The sequence below is a fragment of the Medicago truncatula genome, chromosome 7 (assembly GCF_003473485.1).
Source record: "Medicago truncatula cultivar Jemalong A17 chromosome 7, MtrunA17r5.0-ANR, whole genome shotgun sequence".
Classification (NCBI taxonomy): Eukaryota; Viridiplantae; Streptophyta; class Magnoliopsida; order Fabales; family Fabaceae; genus Medicago; species Medicago truncatula.
Genome location: NC_053048.1, coordinates 49,556,393 through 49,583,404, shown reverse-complemented (window position 1 = coordinate 49,583,404; position 27,012 = coordinate 49,556,393). Strand labels below are relative to the sequence as shown.

Sequence of the window (27,012 nt, the reverse complement as noted above, 5' to 3'; positions counted from 1 at the left end):
AACATAACTTAATTTTTACTTTAGTTATAATTTACATAATTAATTTAATTATTATTTTAGTAAATAATTAACACATACCATTTACAGTATTTTTTTTGTGCAAAATAATTCATATAGTAATTTGTTTTTTTTGAAGAAGCTAAGAAAAATAAAAACAACATACAACTCCTCAAGCACAAGTAGTGTTTAAGGGAGCTGCCAAGAAACTGTTACAATAATGTTAGGCCACAAACAACCATATAGTAGTTTGTTATTATTATTTCATGTTCTCATACATATTAATTTAACTTGACTTATTTTATGTAAATAAATGTTTTTTTAATTCAACTTTACTGATTTAAAATGACAATAACTAGGGCTTATATAAAAAAAATGTATGGATTCGTTTTGATCAACAATTAAGAAAAACCTTACACTTGACTAACAAAAAAGTAAAATAGTCACGTATGTTTGTGGTAAATTTGCACAGGATAAATTGAAAACAAAAGGCTAAAAATTGAAAAGTAGTGATATTATTTATCTCTCTCGTGTTTCTCTGCTGTTTTGAGGAGATGCAAAAAAGGTGTGGGTCCCAGCCAATTTAATCTATTGTCTCAATTTCTCTCCTACTCCAAACTAGAGAAATGAAGCATTTCTCTCCAACTTCTCTCGTCCATATCTCTCTCTCATCTTCTTCTCTTCTTCCAAACAAGCCGTTAGAGAGAATGTCTCCAATCTCATTTTGGGGCATTTGAGAGGAGTTCACTATGTCAACAATAACTTTGCAATCATACTCAAATATAACAAAAGTCATGTCATTAGCTAAGGCAAATTTTATGGCCTCAAAAAGACCCCAAGCTTCAGCCTCAACGAGGAGGAGGGAGTAGTGGGAGAAGTTCGACATACCAAACATAAGCAAATATCGTAGCCTACAACTGAATTGTTGTAGAATATCGCACAATGTACGTTACATTTCATGTATGATGGCGACGACTTTGACCACAAAGCCGTGTGTTGCACATTCTGATCATGATGCTTGTGTTGTTGCATATGACGTCATTCGTTGAGGGAGTCCTTCGCTCGTTGCACAATGATTGGGGAGGCCGAAGATTGTTGTTTAGATGTCATCCTATCAAAGAATTCAAATAAAAGTGTGAAAAAATCGTTAGCGATGCGAAGCGAATTGCGAATAATGTCATTAAGTTGCACCACCTCCCAACGGTTGACAACCTTTGCACAGACAAATAAAATGTGCATATGCGTTTTCGCCATAACATCACAATGCACACAGGTTTCGGAGCACGAGATCCTCTTTTGCAATAATCAATTTAATCTTTAAGTTTAAACCGTTTCTTTTTCGTATTTACATTTCTAGCAATTTAGCTTCGTGTCATTTACTTTTCGAGCATTTAATTTTCAACAAAATTTACATTTTTTTTTTGTTGCTTATAATTCACATCAGTTTTCAAATAAATTTACCTTTGTATCGATTATTTTTAGTGCAATTTACTTTAGGAGTCCTTACTTTCATTTATTTATTTCAAAATTACTTGCTTTCATGGTATTTTCTTCAAGTTTCTTCCAAAGTCCTTGCATTTTTAAAATCTACTATGTATTTTTTTAGTTTACCCCAACACATGTATTTAAGGTCGTTATTTTGTAAAAAAAATGCATTTACGGTCGTTATGTTTTTTAGCCCCCAAACAGGTAGATTAAACATTAGTTCGTGATTAAACCAAAATCACCGTGAACGCTCTTCCAATGGTTGTAATTTACGATTCAAATGAATTCTATTATGGTTGAAAAACTTTTTAATTTTTTGACGGTTGAAAAACTTGAACATTACAATGTGTGTCCGTATGTATATTACTTCATTTGTCTTAAATTATGTGTATCTTTTAAGTTTTACACAGTTATTTAATAAAAAATTAATAGTATTGATTTTAACGGTAAAATATGTTTAATTCAAAAGAAATAAGAGTGTAAAGTAAAAGGTGCAACACTATCCACATGGTAGTTGATGACATTAACTAAGAAATGAGAGTGATCAATTGTTTAGCTCATGACGCAACAAGAAAGCTAGTGTAAGTATTAAAGACTATCCAACTATCTCACCATCCAACTATTATGCATCTCACTGAGTCATTGTTAGTGCTATAAATAAACATTGAACTAACACAAAGATTGAACTCAACGTGAAAACACATTCCGCACTTACGTAGCTAGCTTAACTATTATGTCGACGGTTGAAACAAAAGGTCGTAATGTTGGTGGCACAGAATGTAGCTGGTGCAAAGCCATTCGTGGTGGCACCGGCATTGCAGTTTTATCACTACTCATCACAAAACCCATTGATATTTCCCGTTTTCAAACCTCACTCCACAAACTACAAAATTCCCATCCTATCCTCAGATCAAAACTCCACACATCATCATCATCCACAGACACTACTTTCTCCTTTCTTACATCTCACACTCCTTTCATCAAAATCGAGTCTCACAACATCAATGTCACTTCCAACATTCTTGCAAAAAACAAAAACGACACTGTTTCTATTTCACCGTTGCAACAAATCATGGAACATGAACTGAACCGTAACACATGGCAAGATCGTACCGGTATTGATACTGACATGTTTGTTGCTAGCATTTATGCTATGCCTGATGAAAAAACATGGGTGGTGGTTATGAGACTTCATGTTGCAGCATGTGATAGAACAACTGCGGTTTCACTTTTGAGGGAGTTGCTTGTGTTGATGAAAGATGAGGAAAAAGAGGAGAATGTTGTTGTTGTTGAGGATGTTGTTCCTTTGGCGATTGAGGATCTTGTTCCTGGTCGTAAAGGGAAGAAACATATTTGGGCGCGTGGTTTAGACGTGCTTAGTTACTCTGTTAATTCTTTTAGGTTTACTAATTTGAAATTTAATGATACAAAAAATGCTAGGTTTTCACAAGTGGTTAGAATGCAACTCAATCAAACTGACACCAAGAGGGTTTTAGATGTAAGCCCTAATCTATTTTATGTTTGGTACCGCGAATCACCATGATTTTTTCAAAACCTCATATTGTAGCTTCTTCAAAATTATAGCGATTCTTGTTAACCAAAGTGATATCAAACATATGAGCTTATATTTTTCCCCCCCTCTCTCTCTCTTTTACCAATTAATTTGATATTTGTATGTGTGAAATGAAATTTGTACTATTTCAGGGTTGTAAGCAGAGTAGGATTAAGCTGTGTGGAGCAATAACTGCAGCGGGATTAATGGCTGCACATAGCAACAAGACTAATAGTTCTAAGAAGTACGGGATTATTACCCTCACTGATTGCCGGTCCACTCTTGACCCACCTCTCTCAAATCACAATTTTGGTATGTTTATCACTTGCATTTACTAAATTTTGTACTAAACTTTTTGTTTATGAGGACAGAAAATTGATTTATGGTAATTAGAGTAATAATTCTTGATCTAGAACCATTAATATGGATATGGAAACAGAAGTTCAGTACTTATATACAACTGACCAATCAACATTCATTCCTTATTCGTAAAAAGAAAAACTGACACTGCAGCTGGTAGTGTACTATTTATAGTAACAGCAAGCAGAACTTTGCGTACAGGCATAAATGTTGCATTAAAAACTTTTGAATGATTTTTTTAAGGAATCTAAAAAATGAAAAAAATTGATTTTTTTTTTTCTTTCAAAATTCATTAAAGTATACATAATTTACGTATTAAAAAAAAGTATGTAAGTTCGTAAAAATTAACTCAATTGGCAATGCGATATTGTTCGATTGAATGTCTTTACTCAGAACCTTACAATTGTATGTGAATTTAAAATGATTTACCCCTTCATCCACTAACAAAAAAAAAAGAGGGAATAATATTTTAAAAATATTTTATCAATTACTTTCCATTAAATTGAAAGAGTCGTTTACTTTAACACAAAATATATTTACAAATATGTCATTTCTTTTGATTCGTTAAACAATGCCTATAGACATTCGTTAACATTTTTATTTTATTTTTCAAAAACAACTTTATGTATAGAGATCAATTTCCTTGATACACGAGGTTACTTTGGTTAAAAATATTTAACTTTCATCATAGATGTAAAGTGTTAATTTAAAAGTTTTTCTTTTTGAAGGAAGGAGAAAGTTATGTATAAGACTTCTTGTAAAATCCATAAGTCCTAGCTCAATTGGCAAAATGCCGAAATTGTTAGGCCGGATGCCATGATCGGGGTTTGAACTCCGGTACCTCCACTTATGTGTGTGAGTTTATAATGATTTTGCCATTTCGTCTATCTAAAAAAAAAAAAAAAAAGACTTCTTGTAATTTAATGTTTCTATAGAGACTAAAAAACAAATATTTAAAAATTTAGAAGACTAAAAATATATTCAACAATTTATATTTTGTAATATATGATGATTTAGAAATATTGATAGGTGCATATGTTTCAATGTATAGGATTTTATCACGCTGCCATCCTCAACAACCACGTGATCAAAGGGGGAGAAAGTCTTTGGGAACTAGCCAAGAGAACTTATGGAGCATTTGCCAACTCTAAGAACAATGACAAGCACTTTACGGACATGGCTGACATGAACTTTCTTATGTCCAAGGCCATAGAGAACCCTGGTTTGACATCATCCTTAAGAACATCCATAATGTCGGTGTTTGAGGACACGGTGGTTGACGACGACGGCATGATGCAACAAGAGGTTGGAGTAGAGGACTACATGGGGTGTGCTTCGGTTCATGGTTTGGGACCATCTATGGGTATTTTTGACACCATAAGGGATGGAAGGCTAGATTGTGTGTGCGTGTATCCAGCCCCGTTGCACGCTAGAGAACAAATGCAAGAGCTTATTAACAAGATGAAGGCTATTCTTATTGAAGGTGGAAAAACTTACGAGGAATATTGAGAAATGTGTAACACCTTCAAATTTACGGTTATGGCTTTTGTCAATGAGTTATGTCGTTATACTTCATCATCTGCATATTTGGTCAATTTGTATTTTACTTTTCTGAACTTTACTATATAAAATTTATTGCACTTTTTAATATATTTCTTTAAAAAATGTTCGTCTATGATGATGAGAAAACTCCTATAATGTTTAGCAGGATCATACTATTTTCTTTTTTACGAAGTCATATAAGTATACGAGAAATGAAGATGTTTATCTTTTCTAATTTGTTAAAATCAAGGATATTTTAAGAAGTTCAAGGTAAATATGTGTTGAAATTTGGAGTTTAATTTGAGGTCTAACTCATATGCATGATGTTTAATAGCTCTCCCACATCTCTCTAAAAATGAAAGTGCCCGATTTGTGGTGGTGGTGGTATACGAGAAATGAAGATGTTTATCTTTTTTAATTTGTTAGAATCAAGGATATTTTAAGAAGTTGATGGTAAATATGTGTGTTGAAATTTGGAGTTTAATTCGGGGTCTAACTCATTAGAATCAAGGATATTTTAAGAAGTTGAAGGTAATATGTGCGTTGGAATTTGGAGTTTAATTCGGGGTCTAACTCATCCTTACAAGAGTCTTATCTATCCGATACTTGGTGCGTAGATGATCCTTGAATTCGACCAGCTCTGATACCATGTTAAAATTTGAAGTCTAACTCATCCTTACCAAATTGGTTCATAAGGTGAAGAGTGTCTCTTCTTTATAAACTTTTATTTAGAGTTTTATCTATAAGATGTAGGATTTGAATTTTCTCCAATAATGTGAAATATCCATCATTGTGGATAGTCCGACTATTCTACAAATAGTTTAGACAACAAGATCGGATATGGCGAAATGTGCTAGACTTCCACAACTAACGAAACAACATACAAATATCCACTTAAATGCCTCAAATATGATTGATCTCGGTGCAAAGAATGTGAGATACATTGTTTTGAAAAATTGTAGTGGTGATTGATTGAAAGTGTGCAAAGAAAAAGTTAATGCACATTCACAAGGTCGATAATCACTGACAATTTTAGAAAAATATACATTAAATTTTTTTGGGGATAAACATCTTATCTTTTATTAATGATTTCGTAGAGTAAAAGATGAGTGTTATTTGAACAACCATTTGGTTGACAACTTTTGAGACAACCATAATTTATAAAGGAAAAGTAGGCATTTGTACGAAAACCAATGCAATAGAGAGATAAAGTAAAAAAAAATATGATTATGAGAAAGAAAGTTGTAAGAAAGTGGATGTTGAAATATCATAGTAAAACCTCAGTTCTTTCATCTTTGATTGATAGTAATAGTGCGTCACACAGTGATGTAATGTTGGATTGAGCTACCCGTTCCATTTTCATTCAATGATCAATATCTCTCCCATAAAGAGGTCCGTTGAAGACTGCTGATAGATTAAACTAAAATCCACTGTCTAGTTAATACACGTTACAGTCAATGTACCATCAATTTCAAAATTGAATTGTTTTGGCGTTGAGTAAATTAATCCACTGTCTAAATAGTAACACTACACAATCACTTTCACCATGCATCAGCAGTCAGCTATAAGTAAAATTACTTATTTCTCCTTGTCCCTAAGCAATGGTATGCTATATGGCACGACAGGCCATATAGCACGACAAGCACAATTCCATGTAAAAGCTTATTTTGTTCCTATATAAATAACTTGATTTAGTAGCTCTTCATGAAAAAAAAATAAAAAAATCTGTAGATAGTTTTATAGAATGACTATTATGTCTAAGTTATTTATCTTGTTTTAATTTTATTTTTTTCCCTTAAAACCCTTAAATCTTTCTCATCATTTTAATCGTATAAAAAATATCACTTACGTCATGAGGTTCTTTAAGTTTAACGTTTTTATTGGATTAATTTTTTTTTTTTAACTTTTTTAGTTTTAAATTAATTTTTTATGTTAATAAAAGTGTGCACCTAGTCGTTTTAAGTCATACAATGTATGCACCATTAACATTTTTTCATCAACCTCAATTAAAAAATATTTATGTTGACGTTTAATGCTAAGTTGGTAAGTTTAAATTTATTGCTCACAAAACTAGAATTCATAAGTGATTTTTTTTTTGGTTAAATAGTCTAGTGGCTAGGGAAATTCACCATAAAGATGAATAAGTCGGGTATCCGGGGTTCGAACCCCAACCCCTGCACATATTGTGCATTATCCCTTACCAAATGAGCTAAGCTCATGGAACGAATTCATAAGTGTATTATTCAGGATTAATTTGAAAAAAAATTGCAGATTAAATTTTTAATATAGTTGAGGAAGTATTTATCCGTAGAATTAAAATTAAACTTAAAAACAATAAGAAAAAAATGTATGTCGGTAATCATGTTTTGTGCCGTCATAAACACTTTAAACATTTTACCTTATGGGAGCATTTTTCAACAAAGTTGGATTAAAAATGGATCAATTTGGTAAAAAAAATAAAAATTAAGGACTAGCTTATTCATTTTTACCAACATATATGACCATTTAAAAATTTAAAAAATATAAAAAGGATTAATCTAATATAAATGTTAAATTAAATGACCCGATGTGTATTTAGCTTATAAAAAACAAAACACGCAAACCAAAAATAAAAGTTAACAAATAAAAAACCAAATCAAATAGGAAATTGTATGTTGCGGTACATTCGTGCTTGTTTGACGACAATCAGTGTCGTGTAGTTAAGCATTTCTCATTCTTTTTTCATCAAGAATGAATTGCGAAATCGCATCAAAGATCAATCGATAAATAATTGCTTGTTTACTTAAATAAAAAGAGATGTTTTTGTTGAGATTTAAAATGATAAAATTATTCAACGCACATTTTCAAAAAATGACAAATAGTGGCGAATAATTGTGATGTATATTTTTTCTTTTAAAAACGAAATGTAATATATATCAAATGCTACAAATTATATAATTTAAAACTCTTATTATTCAAAATTTCTGACTCATCTATTATACATAGGCGTTTAAACATTAAAGAAAAATGTATCTTCCTCAATATTTAATGGTATAAAATATTAAGATAAGAAGATTTTGAAGATCTCAAAGTTGAAAATAACAATCCGCTTACTTTCACCCTTCTCTAACTCAAATAAGCGTCTCTACAACACAGAAGCTAGTCATGCAATAATGGTCAATCCAAAGAAACCGTTTATCTTGACTTGAGAATTGAAGTCTATGTGGAATGGTTTGAATAGGTGTGACAATTTGTACTTTATGATGTTTGGTCCTTTTTTGGGGCCGGGTGTTGTGATTCTGTCCATACATCTTTAATTATGATTAATTGAGATTATATGAGTAAAGTTTGAGCATTGAAGTAAAAATGATTAAAATTGCTTAGAGATTGCTTAGATGCAATGTGGCAGTTTGGGCCCACAAAAAGTATCATAAGCAATCAAGATAAGCTCTTCCACTGGAGATGTTCCAAGACCTGGAAGTTTTGGTGATGTTGTTAGTTGTTAAGACTTAAATTTGGTGTCACTTGTACGAGAAGAATATTGTTTGTGTTGCCTTGTCCAACTTTCTAGCACATGAGTATTTCCTCCCTCCCGAATTAACCACGTCATTTGCTCATTTCACACGCATTATGGGATGGCGGGAGTAGTATATATGGTCTCTCTACGATCTTTTATAGAAGATGGATAGTGTATATGCATTGATGTTGTTGAATTTTGATTAATAAAAGTATTTTTTAATTGTAAAAAAAAAAAGAACCGAAACAAAATCTCGTTGGATACTTTAGATAAATAATTGTGTTATTTGAACAACCATTTAATTGATAACTTTTGAGAAAACCATAATTTTACAAAGAAAAAGAGGTATTGGCACAAAAACCAAAACAACAGAGAGAGAGTAAAAACATAATATGAATATGAGAGGGAAAGTTGTTACAAAAATTGTATAAAAATGATTGTACAAATATCATTTCTCTTAGATAAATTTACTTATACTAGCAGTTGCTGATCATGATAATCGTATCACTTTCTCAACTATTCATTGTTTAGTTTCTGCACTTTAAATTTTGGGCTATAATTAGGCCTAATTTTTTTCAATGACCCTGCTGCAAAATTCACAAACACTCAGTAGAGAAGGTATTGCGGATTCGACCCCACGCTCAAATATATTAGATGTTCAATCTTTTGCTATTTGAACTCTACTTAAAAGACGACATATTTTACACATATCCAATAGCAGAATATGATTATAGATTATGCTAACAAGGATACTTATTAACAAAATCAAAAGTAATATGTTTGCATTGAATTTAACAATATTTTGACTTTTAAAAAGTTAATTCATTATTTTTTACTATTTTTCAACACAATATTTTTATTTTTATCTTCTTAACTAACGCTTCAAGAACACTCTTTAAATTTCTCTATCTTTTGATACCTCCGGTTACTCCTTCCAATAACGAACACAGCAACTGCAACTGATCATAATTGATAGGCAAACTTTGAAAACTTCATCATATCGCTAATCTATAGAATTAGATCATTATAATTGAAAACAGTTTGTGACAATAGCTTAATCAAAATGAAAGCTAGCTCTATTGTATTTAGAGATATATGCATTACTACAACTTCTGTGATCAAATTATAGCTAGACTGAAATATGTCCTAATACCCCAAAAAATGAAAGAGTATTAGTGTGTGATATGATATATGCACTTACTTCAAATCAATTCATCAAAAATATTTCCCATGTCAAACTTACAATTGTTACATTCTATAGCATTAACCACTTCATGAAATGCTGAAACACTACATGGAACTACCAAGCCATTCCTCTGTTCAAATCCAAATTCATTGTATGCTTTCTCCAACAACATCTTGAATAATGGATGTGAGAGGAACTGGGTTGGAACCACGTATCTCTGTCGTTCATCCCCAACATATAGTGCAAAAACACCACTTTTTTTGGACCCAACTTTTTTTGTGGTTGGATTTTTTTCTTCTTCCTTATATTCCTTCAACAACTTAAAGTGAGCAGGGTCAGAGTCAACTCTACCTATAACCTTTACCTTTTTTGCAAGTTTCTTGATCGATACAATCTTTTTCCCTAACATCTTGTTAGTTGTAAATCTAAATCACCTCAAAGGAACATTAATTTCAGAAAGATAAGATATAAGGGAGGGATATAGATATATGATGGGTGCTATGTATAAGAGGACTTGGCTATTGTGCAAGGTGAAGTAATACTGACTTATAGCATTATCTTTGGCTAAAATAACATGACATGATAAGGGCTATTACATAAAAAATTAAAGAGTCACTTTCTTACTTTTGAATACTATGACTAGAGTATTAATTAATTCATTTCTAAATGCATGTTTAGTCCCATTTTTTTAGAGTTAACATTGAGGTCAGTTCAACACCAAAATTATTTGAAATTTTAAACATGGTCACTATGATGGTGATTTGATTGAAATCAATTTAATACGAGTTATATATTTATTTTCCGTTGTTTTAATCATACTAACATTAATTAAGTCATTATTTCAATTGTAAAAATGAGGATGATTATTATGATCTATACTATCAAATCCTCATTTGAGTTTTGAACATTTTTAAAGTATTAATCAACTGAGGATCATGCATGAATTTTACCTAAAATTGATTATAATAGTGTAAAATTTGTTTTGATGTGTTTGGTTGCTCTCAATTAAATTGATTTTATTTATATGATTATATATATAAATGATTTATTTACTAACTCAATTTTACACACATATATTCAAGGAAAAAGCTTAATATCTCGAAAAAATGACACGCGAATTTTTCAAGAGCGTTGTGCTTTCTAAAACAACTTCCCATGTACCCCACCACTTCCCCATGTATTTTATGATTGGCCAATTGATATTTGGTGAAACTTTCGCTGTGTTTTTTTCGCCTGATATAGCACATCTCTATATTCAAACTAAATCATAGATTCATAGCCAAAATCAGAATCAATTTGATTAAAAACAAGTTTTGTCACCTAGAGGCAAAAGACACACTAAGTATACGTCAAAACAGTAATCTCATTCTGTTATTACCGCTAGGAGCATATGCACTAGCAGGCTTGAGTATTTCTAGTGTACTTAATTAATTTTTTGGTGATTGAGAAATATCAGATATCTTCAAAGAGACTAAGAAAGTTGGTACGTGTAATAGTTAGTTATTAAATATGTCAAAACTCATAAATCAACATCCGTAACATGTGGTGTGGCACACCAAAACATACTTAAAAAAATAATAATATATTAGCATAACAATGTAGTTGGTGCTGCTTTCATACTTTGATTTCAACATCATATTTGCTGACCGTAAGGTATTTTGGTGCCTGTCAAATGGAACAGACTAAGTGGTTGGTTAATGTCTCATTTGAATTGTCTAATTGATAACACTGGATTTTGCTTATGCCTTTGCCCTTAGATCTCAGAGTTGAAGAAACTAATAAGAGAAAATAACCATTGCATATGCATTTCCTCATTTTCACCCTTCTCTAATTTAAATGAGCGTCTTCTGTAAAAAAATAAGTATACTTTTATATTAGACATCCGAATAATATCATTGTAGTTCTCCCAAACAAAATATATTTGCCAAAAATTTGTAGAAGCCTAAATAAAAATTGATGTTATGTGCGAATTTTGAATAAAGTGTTTCAAGCAAACTATGATCACTATCTTCGAATATCAAGAACAAGTAAGAATTTAAAGACTGCGATTTCGAAGAAGACAATTACAAGTAACATCAGAGTTGCTCGAAATATTTCAAATTACATAACTTCTAAAATGAGTTATATAAAGTTTATCTAAGAAGTTTTTCAAATCAGTAGTTATAGGTTTTTCAATGCCAAAAACTTAAATTTGAAGAGAAAACTTGCACAAGAAAACTTTTGAGAAGTAGAAGACACATGACATCATGCAACATAGGAGTTCGTTTATTGTCTTATCTATCAATTGTAAAATCAAATTTCATACAAATGAGTTTATTTTCGTTCTTTAAAACTATACTCAACAGATAAATACACTCTATCACAGAATAACATACGTTATTGACACCGTTAAAAGAACGATGTATGCAACTAACTTATAATTTCCTTTTCAAATTTTTATCTCTGCACACTATGTGCACATTTTTCCTTTTTTCTTTATACATTTTACTTTACCAACTTACTGCATATGTTTCTTGCACTTTCATAGAATGCTTGTATCCTTAAACATATCAACTAAGGACCTAAAATCTAGCTTGATCTTTCAAGATTATTTTTTAGAAGGAACAAATTTTCACGCCGACAATTAATAAGTTCATTCGTCTTGTTGTGAAACTTACATTCTTGCAAATAGACTATCAATGAAAATAGACTACCAGCTTCTTCCAAATGAAAATAGACTATCAGCTTCTTGCAAATGTTTTTTTTTTAAAGAAGCCTTTTTGCAAATGGTTTAGTTCTTTACATTGAAAAAGAGTTTGCTATAGTCTATTTGGTACAAAGTTAATTATGAATGGATTGAACTTCTTGAAGTGTTGTTCGTTTTAATTTAAATTTTTTATACAGTTGGCTCACTCGTAAAATTTATACTAGTTTTTCTAAAAAGTTGTTTACCTTGACTTGAATTGAGACCTGAAACGAAATTTCGTTAGATATTTTCTCAATTAATTATCATATACGAGCGTTGGTGATAACTATATCATGAGCATCGTGACAATTTTAATTGACCCAAAAGGACTGCAACTATTTCAATGTTGAACACCAAAACTCTATATAATCTTTTGAGTTATAGCTAACCATAATTTTTTTAATTTTGTTTTAGAGAGCCTACCAACAAAATTCACAAAACAAATACTAAGGAGGGGGTATTGCAGATTTGAAACCGCACCAAAATATATCAAGTTTCACTACAACATTTATAAAATGTCTCTATAATTGAAAACAATGTGAAGCAATAGCTCAATCAAAGTGAAAGCTAGCTCTATTAAATTTGGGAAATATGTACATTACAGCATGAATTCTGCTCTTCCCCCAAATGGTTTCGCTCATTTTCAAAGTAAAAGACCAAAATGTTCTTACGTGACTTAACATGCACCGCTAGTGGTGTATTCTGTACTTAAGTTAAAAAAATTCAATTTTTGTATTTTCTTCCCAAACTCACGCAAGCTTCACGTAACATTTTTCAAATCTGCAATATCCAATTCTGCAAATTCCAAATCGTTGTTCACTGAAACGGTTGGTTTGTTTCCAATTTTTCAACCCCTCCTTTAACTACACCAATTAATTCTGTCGGCAAACAAGTCTTACATGGGAGAATTTACCTACTGCAATATAGCATGCTTTTAATGAGTCTTCACTGGAGAATTTACACATTAAACAAGTCTTAATTGTGTCGGCAATATATAAGGAATTGGGGAATTGATTTCAGCGAGCAATATATGCTTTGAATGAGTTCAGATTTGCAATCATTTCGCAATCGAAATCGATTTGGAATTGGGGAATTAAATTCCTTTGTTGATTCCTTTTCTTGAATTGGGTTGATCAATTATTTTTTCCCAAAGCAGCGTGAGTTATCTCACGCAACATGACTTAACATAAGTACAAAATACGCTAGCGCATGTTAAGTTGCGCATGAAATTTTGGACTTTTACTTTGGGAATGAGCAAAACGATTTGGGTAATGAGCAGAATTCTTACAACATTATGTGTATGATATATTTGATCTAATTATAGCTAGACTAGAAATTTGTTCTAAACATTGAACTTAACTCAGTTGGTAGGAATATTACATTTTATATGTAGGGGCTGGGGTTCGAACCTCGGACACTCTACTTCTCCACAATTAAATTGTGTGAGTTCTAACCATTAGGCTACTTGACCAAAAAAAAAGAAGAAATTTGTTCTAAACCCCTCAAAAAATGAAGGAGTATTAGTGTGTGACATATGCTCCTACTTCAAATCAATTCATCAAAAATATTTCCCATGTCAAACTTACAATTATTACATTCTATAGCCTTAACAACCTCTTGAAATGCTGAAACACTACATGGAACTACCAAGCCATTCTTCTGTTCAAACCCAAATTCATTGTATGCTTTCTCCAACAACATTTTGAATAATGGATGTGAGAGGTACCTGGTTGGAACCACATATTTCTGTCGTTCCTCCCCAACATATAGTGCAAAAACACCACATTTTTTTGACCCGGTTTGTTTTGTGATTGGTTTTTTTTCTTCTTCCTCACATTCCTTCAACAACTTAAAGTGAGCAGGGTCAGAGTCAACTCTACCTACAACCTTCACCTTTTTTGCTAGTTTCTTGATAGATACAATCTTTTTCCCTAACATCTTGTTAGTTTTCAATCAAAATCACCTCAGGAAGATAAGATATAAGGAAAGGGATATAGATATATGAAGGGTGTTATGTATAAGAGGAATTGGCTATCGTGCAAGGTGAAGTAATAATGACTGCATATCTTTATATTTGGCTAAGATAACTAACATGACGTTGTAAGGAAATTACTTAAAAAATTCAAGAGTCACTTTCCTGTACTTTTTGAATATGAAATATTAATTATTTCGTTTTTTTGTGTGACAAAGCTAATTCATTATGATTTTGTCAAAAATAAAATAAAATTAATTCATTATGATGAGTATAGATTGAAACATTAATCTCATTCTTCTATTCCAACTTGAGAATATTTTGTACTAGCAGGCTTGAGTACTTCTAGAGTAACTGATAAAAAGAAAATCTCAGATTCTTCAAGAGAGGAATTAATATAGAGATAGTCCATGTTAGAGTTATTAAAATATTAGTGAAAACTCAAATATGAAACTTCCGTAACATGCGGTACATCATCACTTTAAAATAATACTAATAAATTAAAAAATATTGTAGTTGGTGTGATGTATTAGTTTCATCTCAAAGTCACATTTGTTGACTGTAACTTATTTTTGTGCTTAATAAAAGCTTAAGTGGCAATGAAATGGCACAAACCAATTGGTTAGTTAAGGTTCCAAAATTTGATATTGCTGAAAGTGACATCTAATTACACGTATATATGATGTTCATACTATTTGCAGGCGTATTAATCAATTACATTGCACCTATTAAAACTTTAATACTACGTACTCCTGCATTATTAGTATTAAAAAATAAAAACTAGAAATGGTATATACTACTTCTGAGTATAAATTCTATATTCTTATGACTACTTCCATAACGCGCTCTTCACCTCTAATCCCAATCAATGTAAGGAAAGTCAAATGTTAGTGATCATTCAAGTAATTGAATGGTTTATTGTTTATTGATGTAATGTTCCAATATATTGAATCAGCGATCATGCCTTTAGCTTGACAATTATACACGGAACAATGGATATTTTAGAAGAGTGATATTCTTGATGTGGAACTGATAAAATATCAAAGTCATATTTTCTATGAAATTTACGTGTACGTAGACGATTTTTTAAATGGTTTCGCAAGTCTTCACCAAAAAAAAGCAAGCGCACAATTTAATTTAGATGATAAAATATTGTAGCAACCTTTGATATTCTTGAACTCTTCGCTGTAATTAGTACAATTCTTCGTTTCTCCGCACTTATTGTAGACCAATTTTGTTTCACTTTCAAATGATTGATTTTCTACAATAGGATTCGATGAGAGACCTCCTACTACTGCAAATATATATTCTTGTATACATATGTTCTTCACTTAACATGTTTTCATATACTATTCTCAATAAGTTAACTATGAATTAGAATCGCTTGTGATCCGTCACCAACTTCCCGCATTCAGCTACAATGATCGTGGAATCGAGATTGGAAGCTGCAGATTTCAAATCTCCATATTAAAACAATAATTAAACATAGGTTTGAAATTTACACCATCTCGTGTCAATCTAATGAACAACTATGTGGCTAAATGTGTGAATGCAATAATAATTAACATGCGATTTCATCGTGAAGTAAAAATCAAACCAAAATGTAGATGAATTTAAGTAGTTCGTTTAATTAATTAATCACATGTTGATAAATTTTTAAAGAGCTTATTAGAATAATAAAATGATCACGTCGAGATGTATACATGTATATTACAAATTTCTTTATGATGTTTTTCTTTTAACAAATATATTTCTAACATTAATACAAATACTTTACAATGTCATGGAATTTCTTCCTCAAAAAAAATATAATGTCATGGAATAACTTTAAACGAAATCTAATTAAATCAGTTACAACAACCCTTTTAATTAAGCGATTTGTATTAGTCTTCTAAAGATAAACTCCTTGTAACAAAAAAAATAAAAATAATCCTGAACAAAGAAAAGAATATTCTCAGTATCATGACGTCAAATTACATGATCTTTTGCTTCTCTTTTAATCCTCCATCATATATAATGATTGAAACGGGGAGGCTATTTTTCTCACCACAATATCAATTCAAAAGTCATATACTAGAAAAACCATTATATATTGACGTTTTTGTTTCTTGGTGTTATTCTTTGACCAGTATTCATTTTTTTTGTTGAGCAATCAATTTATATTACTATACATACATGACTACATTGTCCCTTTTTTGTATGAAACATTAGCAGTTTAGGTGATTGGAGTAGTCTTAGCTTTTAGAATTCATGTTAGTGGTTTTAAATTCTTCTAGAAGATTACTTTGCATTTGTTTTTCATAGTTTATCTTTTGTTAGGTGCATGCTTGTGCAATCTTTTATGCATGATTAGTCATATTAACTTGATGTTTGACTCAAACTAAGTAGTAGTTGTTGAGCCTTTTGGGTTTTTTGGCTTGCTCGTGCAACGAATTGTCCCTCTAACAAAAGGCAGCTTTAAGCTTGTTCACGTAAATTTAAATCCAAGTTATGTCATTGAATTTCGACTTTTATTTTTATTTTTAAAAACAATGATATAAGTATACGTCAAAACATCTTTGGTGGACAATTAAAAACATCTTTGATGGACAATAAAAATTTATAAATAAATGTCAACGAAAATTGACTCAGTTGATAATGAGTTGACTTACCATAAAAGTGTGGAGTCAACTTTCTCTTTCAATGTGAATACCTCTTTAATACATAAGGACTAAAAATGTTTTTTTATTTTTATTTTTTTTAAGGATTGAACTTGAAAGCTCGTGATTTTGTAAAAATTAAAAGCATATTTAACCATAAAATAATTAGTCCTCCTAGATGATTCTACATCACCCAATTATGTGGGTCATTTTGAATCTAACATATCTCATGAAGGGACTGAAACTGATGACCAATTACACGAGTGAATAAAAGTGAGATGATTCAAATTGCAATTAAGTCTTTAATTTATTTTATGAGAGCATGCTTCTAGTTGTCAATCATCAGTGTATTTTTTTTTTTTAAAGGATCAATCATCAGTGGTGTGGTACTAATTCAAAGTAATCGAAAATTGTTTAAGAAATTAAACTCTCTAAATATAAGTTTTTTCATACGCACAATTTAGAAATAAAATTCTAGATCAAAATCTATCATTTTGTCGCACTAAGATAGTGAAAATGAGAAACTGAGACAATTTAAATGCGATTAGTGGTAAAATTGACTTTTCATGGTTCGGTGAGTGTTCTCTCTCAAAAAAAAAGGTTCGGTGGGTGTATGACCTACAATTGTCGTGTAGAAAGTAAAGTTGTTCGTATCAATTTAAATTTAGAATTTAGGTCTTAATAATGGGCTTAAGAACAAACCCTAACTTCTAATAAAGAATTGTTTTTTTGACATTGAATACTTCTTATTGATACGAGTACGCGAAAAAAATTGCGTTTTGATTTTTCTATCGAAACGTATAAAATCATAGCAAATCATCAAAAGTTAGGGTTGTGGTTTAGAAATAGGAAGTATTCAATGTGTGTGTAAATAGGAAGTATTCAATGTCAAAAAGCAATTTTCCTTCAAATAAATTCTCAAAAGTTAGGGTTGTGGTTTAGAAATTTTTGAACGAGTACCCTCCAAATCATCTTCGTTCTACGTTTGTTCTTTCAATTCCTGAATTCACCATGAGTAGGTCAGGGCAGCCACCAGATTTGAAGAAGTAAGCATTGTTCACACTTTTCAATTCGTTTTATCATTACTATTTTTTGTCGATTTTGAATTTCTACTACACTTGATCAATACTAATATGTTTTTTTTTTTTCTTCTTCTTTTAATTTGGGGTTTCGATAGGTACATGGACAAACAGCTTCAAAGTAAGTTTCTTTCTGCTAACTTTGTTTGTTTTTTTTACATCAAATTAGGTTTTTTGTTGTTTGTGTGATGATGGAGTGTTTAATAGAATTGCAAAAATATAATTTTTAAACTGAATTTTTGGCTTTCACTGTGTTTTTACTATTGCTATGAGTTCAGTGGTTTCTAGTGACAAGATTGTGTGTTAAGGAGTTTGATTTTTGATCAATTAATAGCTGAAGATTGTTATGTTCAACTTGTAATATTTAAGCATGATCCAATTAATAGAAGAAGTGGTTAAGAATGTATGAGTGTCTGTATGTGAGAGCTTTTACTGGCTGCAAACATTCCTTGGATTACAGAGAAAAAGTGTGGCATGTCTTTTTTACCGATTGATACTTTTAATGTAATTTCTCTTGCTTATACTGTCATTTGGATTAATTTGGCATCATAAAGTGGAGTTGAAGGAGGTCGATTACTCAATTTTAGCTTAATCATTATATCTTTTATCCGTTTTTCATTCCTTTACGAATTGGGGTATTACGCTTATATTATTTGGCATCATAAAGTGAAGTTCAAGGAAGTCAATTACTCAATTTTAGCTTAATCATTATTTTTTATCCGTTTTTTATTCCTCTATGAATTGGGGGTTTATGCTTATTAGTGATTGTTTGAACTCATATAAATCTTTCTATGGGTTTGTTTAGGGAAAATGTTTTAGTGATTGTGTGAATTATTCATATAAATCTTTCTACGTCTTTGTTTAGGGATAAGCTTATTAGTGATTGTGTGAACTATTCATATAAATCTTTCTACGGGTTTGTTTAGGGATAGCCATGTTTGTTTAGTACTTGTGAATTTTTAAACTGTCTGTCTGTTTAACATGTGAGTATATGGATATCGGTGCTTCTTTGCTGAAAACATGTCTTACGATTTAGTTGAGGAATTATACTGAAGTATGTGGTATTATCTTGCAGTCAAGCTGAATGCAAATCGCATGATTGTTGGTACTCTCCGTGGCTTCGACCAATTTATGAATTTGGTTGTTGACAATACTGTGGAGGTGAATGGCAATGAGAAAAATGACATAGGGATGGTGGTAAGTCCTCATACTATGCATTATCAAGTTATAATAATATTAGTTGTTTATGTAGCAACTTATAGAGCTCGAGCTAGGTTTTATATTTGTTAATTTTCGCTCACTTTCTGCAGGTGATCAGAGGAAATAGTGTGGTCACTGTAGAAGCGCTTGAACCAGTGAACAGAAGCATCTAATATCTGTTTATTGTAAACATTTATAAGTAAATTTCAAGGTTTCAACAGAAACCGCTTAGGTGCTGGGAGTAAAATGTAATTGTGGGTTGTAATATGGTCATCTTAGCGAGAAATCTGAGGTTCTTTTCTGGTTGGTTTGTGAGTGCTGGATGCATTTAGGGTTGTAGTGGATGGTAATGGCTTAACTAAAATGATGTTAATGCATGTCCTTTTTAGTTTTTAGTTGAAATCACATTTCTCTATTGCATGATATAACAGTTATCACATTCTTTCTGTGCTCTTTAATCGATAATTGTAGCTGTTGATGGAGCTATAACAGTTTACACTTCTAATGTTTTGTTTTAAGGAATCATATTTGTTTTTAATGAATGTCACAGTCTGTCCTACTTTCTTAATTCCCTTTTAACAATATCTAGAACTTTAGGAGGGTTTATATAGATTCGGTAAATCCTTTCTTATTGTTTCAATACTTTCAAAATTAAAAATACTACCTCCGTCCCTAATTATAAGACCCTTTTAGAAAAAACACGGGTTTTAAGAAAGTTGATTATTTTGTTAAATTTGTTGATAAATGATATTTTTTTCCATGTTTGCCCTTCTAATAATTGAAATCACAATTCACTATTTTCCTATATTAATTACCCACTACTACTTTTTTTAGTTACTTCCTCATATAAATGAACGTGAATAACAACCACTACTACTTGAATAACCATTCCATTTTTTTTTTGTCTACAAAAAAATTTGGAATCATTCTTTTTTTCCCAAAATTTCAAATTTGAAGCTCCAAACTTAAAATTTTTACGAACAAATTTCTGGCGCTATTTTCAAATTTTTGGCGCTTTTTTTTTTAAGAACAAGGAGCATGAAACAACAATATATAAACATATAGAGAATTAAACATATTCTTCATGAAAAATTATAGGAAGCCATGGAACCACCTCTTAACATAGATTTAAACATCCCTTTTAATCCTGAATGTGAAGAGGAAACAAATAATGATCCTGAACATTATGTGGAAGAAAGTGAAGAGGAAATATAGATTGTTATGTTTGATGAAGACCAACCACAAGAAGTTTATGACACCAACATTGCAGATATAGAGTATGACTTTGAAGATAATGTTCAACATGTTAATGAGAGTGAACCTGAAGGAGTCCTTAATGCTGATGGTAATGTATTTCTTCTTTATTTAATTTCATTCAAATTTTTGTTATCATTTGTTAGGAGTAATTACACACAATATGCATTTCAATATGAAGGAACAGATAATGGACGCAAGTTTTTAAGCAACGAAGAGCGTAAGGCCATTGCTCATCTTCTTTTGCAGCACAGCCATGCAGGAAGACTGAAAAAAGGGACTAGAAAATTGATTGCGTCAATGTATTCAGTCTCTGTTAGTGTCATTAAACGTATTTGGAAGAGAGCAAAACTCACAGGAGATGTGTCTCATAGGAAAACAACAAATTGTGGGCGAAAAAGGATTGAACTGGATCATGATCAATTTCTTCAAGTTCCATTATCAAAAAGGTCCAATACTTCAACTCTTAGCTTTACATTGGTTGTGGGGGTATGATGATCTTGATGCCATGCCACAAAGTAACTTTGTTTTTATGAAAATCATTAACTTTCAGTTAGCTTTATCATTTTTTTTAAAATTACTACGTCAATGTTTACCATTTATGCTTAACATTGCTTGCACTTTATCTTCTGTGTATTAATGCTGGAAATTGTTGGATAGGTCCACTTTGCGAGATTTAGCTGAAGCTTTGAAAATAAACAAGTCCAGTTTATCGAGAATGCAGAAGCGTGGATGTATAAAACGCCACACAAGTGCAATTAAGCCTTACTTGACTGAAGCAAACAAGATAGAAAAACTAAAGTTTTGCTTGTCAATGTTGGATAGTAGTACAATGCCACATGATCCAACCTTCAAAACAATGCATAACATTGTACATATAGACGAAAAGTGATTTTATATGACCAAAAAATCTATGAAGTATTACTTGCTACCGGATGAAGACGAGCCACACCGCACTTGCAAGAGCAAGAACTTTATCGGAAAGGTAATGTTCTTAACTGCAATTACCCGCCCAAGATTTGATGTTGAAGGGAACGAAACATTTTCTGATAAAATAGGTGTTTTTCCGTTCATCTACAAAGAGCCAGCAAAGAGAAATAGTGTAAATAGAGTTGCAGGAACTCTTGAAACAAAATCCATCACTTCAGTCAATAGAGAAATTTGTAGAAAGTTTTTGATCGAAAAAGTTATTCCTGCCATAAAACAAAAGTGGCCAAGAGATGAAATAGGCCAACCAATTTTCATTCAACAGGATAACGCAAGATGTCACGTCAATGAGAACGACATTGAATTTCGTCAAGCTGCCTCACAAGATGGGTTCGACATTCGACTGATGTGTCAACCTCCCAATTCCCCTGAACTAAATGTCTTAGACCTTGGCTTCTTCAGTGCCATTCAATCACTGCAACATAAGGAAGCACCGAAGACTATTGATGATCTAGTTGCGGCAGTGGAAAAATCATTTGAAATATTTCCATCCCACTTGAGCAATAAGATTTTCATATCACTACAAACATGTATGGTAGAAATAATGAAGGCAAAAGGTTCGAACAAATTCAGTATTCCACATATAAAGAAAGATGTTATGCAAAGACAAGGACGACTACCGGTGTCTATCAAATGTGATTCATCATTAGTGGAAGAAGTGCTTGATCATTTGAATTCGCATTAGTATATTTGATTTGTACTTTTTGGTTTTAATCCCAGAAAAGCTGCAATAGATAACAACAAAGTACTTGCATAGTAAAAGGAATAATGCTAGTAGTGGTAGTACTAGAACTGTGTATGACAGCTGTGTGTAACCGTTTGATCATGTGTTGAAAACAAGGAATGTTGTTGTATCACTAGGCTATATAATGCCTCTTTTATTCAATAAAATGCAAGCAAATGATTAATCAAGTTAGATGTTAGTATAGCTATAGTCTTTTTCTGCTAAAAGTTCTCTCTTTTATTCCTCAATTATTCTGCTCTTCTCACACTATGTCAGCACAAACATTCTGTGCGCATCCAAAACTCTTTTTATTCATAATTGGTGTCTCTTTTCATTCAAAACAAAGTACAGAAAATGGATACAGCTGACATAATATAACCATTAATAAAACCTATCAAGATAAATCCTACAAAAAGTCATCAACAATTGTTTCTTCTCCTTTTCTTCATAGCTGTCATTTTCATAATCATCCTCGGGAAATTTGTTTAAATCAAAGTGTGGAAAGGGACAATCTTCAATGTTGTTGGACTGAACTTCATCACCCAGCTCTTCAAATGCAACAACTTCCAAGGAATCCTCAACAATCTCCCCTTCAACACCTTCCATGGAATCTTCAGCAATTTCCATTATATGATCTTCAAAGGAATCATCAGCAACTTCAAGACCTTCAAAGGAATCCTCAACCATCTCCACTTCAACATCTTCCATAGAATCTTCAGCAAGTTCCATTGCAAGCACTTTGACAGACATTATAAGTAAAAAAAAAAAAATTGAACCAAAGAGGTACATGAATAAATTCACACGTAAAAAAAAAAAATCTTGGGAGTTACCACTGTTTGGGACATGAATATAAGGCAGCCTTCAGTGCATCAATTGAGAGTTCCCACGTAAACTTATTGCTCTTTTTTTTATCAAAGAAAAAAAGAATTTATTGCTTTTCAAAAAAATATGTAGAGTAAATAGGGGTAATTTTGTAAAGAAAAAATTAATGCACTTGAAAATATCAAAAGAGTCTTATAAAAAGGGACAAATTTTTTATTAATCACGATAATCCTTTTGGAAAATGTTACATGAACACCCTTTATTCCTACATCCCATTGTACACCCTATGTATTAGGGATATTTTGGTAAGTTCATCTCACAACCACACTTTATCTTCTATTTGTGTGGGGTCCAGATTGCCACGTGTCAGAATTTTGTATGGGTGTAAAGGGTGTATTGCCACATGAGGTGGTACATGTATCATTACTCAATCCTTTTATACTCTACAAAAACTCTCAAATAATATTTGAAATTTCTTTCACATTTCTCTCAAATAATCCTTTTATGCTCTACCCTATTTACTCAAATAAGGTGAAAAATTTCTTTCACATTTCCTCTCCAAAATTTCAAACGGTTCCTTAATTGGTTTTTTAATTTGAAATCTTTAATGAATGTTACGGAGATACTCGTTAACAAAACCATTTCTAATATTAGTTAGAAATCATTATTAGGCCAACAAACATGATTAAAATAAAAAATTATCAGCCTTGCTATATAGTGCGAAATATATGCGCACGACTACACACGATAAAAGGTTGGTAGGATTTTTACATTTTAAAAATAAATAGAGTTAAAACACAGCCTAAATCCAATGGTTATGGTATATAATCCTATGGCTGCAGTGGATTCGTCCTTTGCATGTGTGGAATGCCAATACAGCAGCTGAAGTGGCAAGTCTAGCAGCCAGATCAACACAATTAACGTTCAATTAACGTTTTGGACGTGAATGACAAACGGAAGAGACATTCGGGGAGTTTTTGGTTCGTTTCATTGATTCAGGGATGTACCTGATAGCGAGCAACACTTTCAGGGACCCAACTGAGGGTTTACCCAATCAATAATAGAAACATAAAGTAATCCAACATCACATAAAAAGTAGTTGAGCCATGTTTAAGGAATTCGTCCTTGGGAAGCAATCTACTACAAACCATGTTTACAAACCATGGTTGTACGATTCTACCAACCATTTTAAATTTGAACGTGAAATGGGAACAATTTGCAAGATTGACAACGGTTTTTCTTCCTTAAAGTTTAGTTTTCAATCAAGTACAAAAGCTCTTGTAAAGTAGCATGACATATCTGTTGACAGTTGAGAGGGAAAAAAAGTTTCTGATTAGGTTCTTCGCGAGGACCAAAATCTTAGCTCATTGCAATTTTTCCTTTGTTTTTTTCTTAGATGTTATGGTCCAAGTCATGAAGGAGGGGAGTGATGAACACGATTGATCATCTTTTTAATAAGAAAAGAAAAAGTTTGACACACTTTTCATACCCATCATTTAAGTTAATTTTTCTTTCTAAATAAGACATTGAAGTATCAAAAAGAGCATGCCGTGCTCCTTTATTTGAATTTTCGTTTAAATAGAACATACATGGTTATTAGACACCAACGTGTCTTTAATGTTGTTGATTTGTAGTTGTCACCCTAACAACGTTAAAGACACGTCAAAGTCTAACAAGTAGGTGATTTTTTTCCAAGTTGATACTAATTTTCCCTTTGTTTTTTTTCTTAGTTGTTACTTGAGCAATGTGCTTTTCTTCCTGCTCTTTCCCCCTCTCAAATCACAGTCAATGCACTTTCTTCTAAGAATTATATGGTAGCATGTGTTTGGTTAGAATTTTTATATCTCTAAACTAATCAGAAAATACAGTTTGTAATGGACAGCTGCATACTGCTTTTCTCAAACAACTTCATCAAGCAATTTGCTTCTTGTCCTATCCAATGCCAAAGTATTCCAAACATTATTCTTGTAAGGAGAATTGTTAGGTGTTACCTTTTCTGAACAACCACATGTATTATGTATGCATCATTTATAACTTCTTAGAATACTGATTTTACAAATTAAAAATAGGTGCAAAGTTTATCCAGAAAAAAAAAAAAAAAGAAAAAAAAAAGACTTGATATACATAAAAAGATTACTAGAAGACAATTTATTATGATAAGTATACAAAGATTAAATTTCATAGGAGTAATTACATTTTTACTCACGAGTTTGGACCATAAGAAAAGATTTCCCAGTGAATGAAGAAAGGATGGAAAAAAAAAACATTAAGACAAGATCAGTTTCAATCATTAAAAAATGCATAAAATTGTTATTTGACAGAAACATATTTCTTATTAGTTAGATAGTTACGCTACATCAATTTTCCTTTTGAGGTTGAAAAGACCCTTATAAAGCCATGTTTCAAAAACTCCCCATTTTTCTCATTTTTTTACTTTCGCCAACACAACACAAACAATGAAAACGAAGTTAAAGACACGTGGAGACAGCATTATTGAGTTTTCAGCTGATTTAACCCCACGTAATATGATATGGACCAAGGTGGGTGAGCACATCACCAACCATCTCATTGTTTGTCTTAATCCAACTAGGCAGTTCTTTTGAGCAATTCACTAAAATACATTTTATATTTATTTGTTTTTTTTACGTAATGTATGTAAAAGTTTATTTTATATGTAATATTTATGAATATGTTGATATCATATTTGTTTTATGATTAATTTTCTTTTTTTGCTAACTAATTAATTAAAAAAATTGATTACTCTTTCACACTCATTAGACTCTAAGGGAATCGTTGGGATCTCCATATAAAAATGGATATGTAATAATAAATAATAAATCATTTTGAAAAGAAAAAAATAAATAAATCAACAAAAAACAATAATAAATTAAGCAGATAGAAAATGTATATGTAGTGAGTAACAATTTGTATGTGACTTTATGCTTTATTTTATTCGATAAAAATAAAAATGATTTTGTTTAAGTGAAAAAATACCACAAGTTCTTTTTGGTAGAATGACAAAGAAACAAAAGGAACACTAGAAACAGAGCCCTTCCTATGGCATCAAGCCTCTATTCAATCTCCAACTTTTGCAGGGGAGTTTGCTAAAGGGTAGCATCTAATCTTAAAGAACATCTGAAATTAGCCAAAAAAAATTACGCAGCAGTTTTCTATAAACACATGTTAAAAAGAGACATTAGAGCAAAAAAATCTTCACTAACTAAGAAACATATATACTTACATATGCGAGTGATTTGAATATTAAAAAAGATTGAAGACTTATGGTATGGAATCCGTGTAAAACCTTGACAAAAAACGGTAAATATTTTGTCAAGAAAAACAGTAAACAACTCTCTAATATCCCAAATTTTCAGTTTAAACGTACTATTAATTGAAAGTGAAAAAAGAAAAGGTTACAGCTACAATTCAATGAAAAGGTGAGGAATAATATTCGAGTGATGATATATGTACACTCATAGGTGACATACACACTTAAACCTCCACATAAACATGTGACACGTGTCTTATATCCCACAAACACTTTGTCTCTCTTCTCTTTCATCCATCTCTCTCCTCTAGAATATGTGGGGTGTATGAGTGGTATGGAAATATGAGTGGTCTACCAATCATTTTCCATAATATTCAGATCAACGAAGCTAACAGCAGATGGTTAGTGTGCACCTTGGACGTCTCATTGTCACCTGTCATGATCATCCAACTTGGATTTTGGACATAGATAGGTCAAATGTGAATGAATTTAATTATACTTGATTACTTGTCATTCTCTTTGAAATAGACACAAGATGTGAATGAATTTAAATATATGTCACCCTATCACTAGCTTCAGGCAAAACAAAAATGGACATTGGACTTCAATATTTGTGAGTGAGTTCTAATCATAGTGGAACTAACTCTCTCTAACTTTACTTTCTCTTTCTCTGACCTCTCTCTAAGACTTTGCATCGCCGGCATACCCTTGTATCCAAATTCAA

General features: G+C 31.5%; 5 protein-coding genes across 5 annotated transcripts; 3 read left to right on the top strand and 2 right to left on the bottom strand.

Moving 5' to 3' along the window:
- Window positions 1-2,140: 2,140 nt before the first annotated feature.
- Window positions 2,141-5,042, top strand: LOC112416277 (uncharacterized). Its single transcript, XM_024769559.2, has 3 exons — window positions 2,141-2,980; window positions 3,187-3,346; window positions 4,446-5,042. The coding sequence occupies exons 1-3, from the start codon at window positions 2,216-2,218 to the stop codon at window positions 4,901-4,903; spliced, it is 1,383 nt and encodes a 460-aa protein (XP_024625327.1). The 5' UTR covers window positions 2,141-2,215; the 3' UTR covers window positions 4,904-5,042.
- Window positions 5,043-9,634: 4,592 nt separating this feature from the next.
- Window positions 9,635-10,027, bottom strand: LOC11442024 (auxin-responsive protein SAUR15). Its single transcript, XM_003625800.3, has one exon. The coding sequence runs from the start codon at window positions 10,025-10,027 to the stop codon at window positions 9,635-9,637; it is 393 nt and encodes a 130-aa protein (XP_003625848.1).
- A 3,861-nt stretch (window positions 10,028-13,888) lies between these two features.
- Window positions 13,889-14,281, bottom strand: LOC11442023 (auxin-responsive protein SAUR15). The gene has a single exon (XM_003625799.3). It carries the CDS (start codon window positions 14,279-14,281, stop codon window positions 13,889-13,891), a length of 393 nt encoding a protein of 130 aa, XP_003625847.1.
- Window positions 14,282-17,737: 3,456 nt separating this feature from the next.
- LOC11442022 (probable small nuclear ribonucleoprotein G) lies at window positions 17,738-19,738 on the top strand. Its single transcript, XM_003625798.4, has 4 exons — window positions 17,738-18,000; window positions 18,132-18,154; window positions 19,109-19,230; window positions 19,344-19,738. The coding sequence occupies exons 1-4, from the start codon at window positions 17,966-17,968 to the stop codon at window positions 19,404-19,406; spliced, it is 243 nt and encodes an 80-aa protein (XP_003625846.1). The 5' UTR covers window positions 17,738-17,965; the 3' UTR covers window positions 19,407-19,738.
- Window positions 19,739-21,400: 1,662 nt separating this feature from the next.
- LOC112416730 (uncharacterized) lies at window positions 21,401-22,159 on the top strand. The gene has a single exon (XM_024771083.1). The coding sequence runs from the start codon at window positions 21,401-21,403 to the stop codon at window positions 22,157-22,159; it is 759 nt and encodes a 252-aa protein (XP_024626851.1).
- Window positions 22,160-27,012: the final 4,853 nt, after the last annotated feature.

Coding starts and splice junctions, on each gene's coding strand:
- LOC112416277 (XM_024769559.2), top strand. CDS start 2,216: ATGTCGACGGTTGAAACAAAAGGTCGTAATGTTGGTGGCACAGAATGT. Junction 2,981..3,186: donor ACACCAAGAGGGTTTTAGAT/GTAAGCCCTAAT, acceptor GTACTATTTCAG/GGTTGTAAGCAGAGTAGGAT. Junction 3,347..4,445: donor TCTCTCAAATCACAATTTTG/GTATGTTTATCA, acceptor TTCAATGTATAG/GATTTTATCACGCTGCCATC.
- LOC11442024 (XM_003625800.3), bottom strand. CDS start 10,027: ATGTTAGGGAAAAAGATTGTATCGATCAAGAAACTTGCAAAAAAGGTA.
- LOC11442023 (XM_003625799.3), bottom strand. CDS start 14,281: ATGTTAGGGAAAAAGATTGTATCTATCAAGAAACTAGCAAAAAAGGTG.
- LOC11442022 (XM_003625798.4), top strand. CDS start 17,966: ATGAGTAGGTCAGGGCAGCCACCAGATTTGAAGAA. Junction 18,155..19,108: donor CATGGACAAACAGCTTCAAA/GTAAGTTTCTTT, acceptor ATTATCTTGCAG/TCAAGCTGAATGCAAATCGC. Junction 19,231..19,343: donor AAAATGACATAGGGATGGTG/GTAAGTCCTCAT, acceptor CACTTTCTGCAG/GTGATCAGAGGAAATAGTGT.
- LOC112416730 (XM_024771083.1), top strand. CDS start 21,401: ATGAAGTATTACTTGCTACCGGATGAAGACGAGCCACACCGCACTTGC.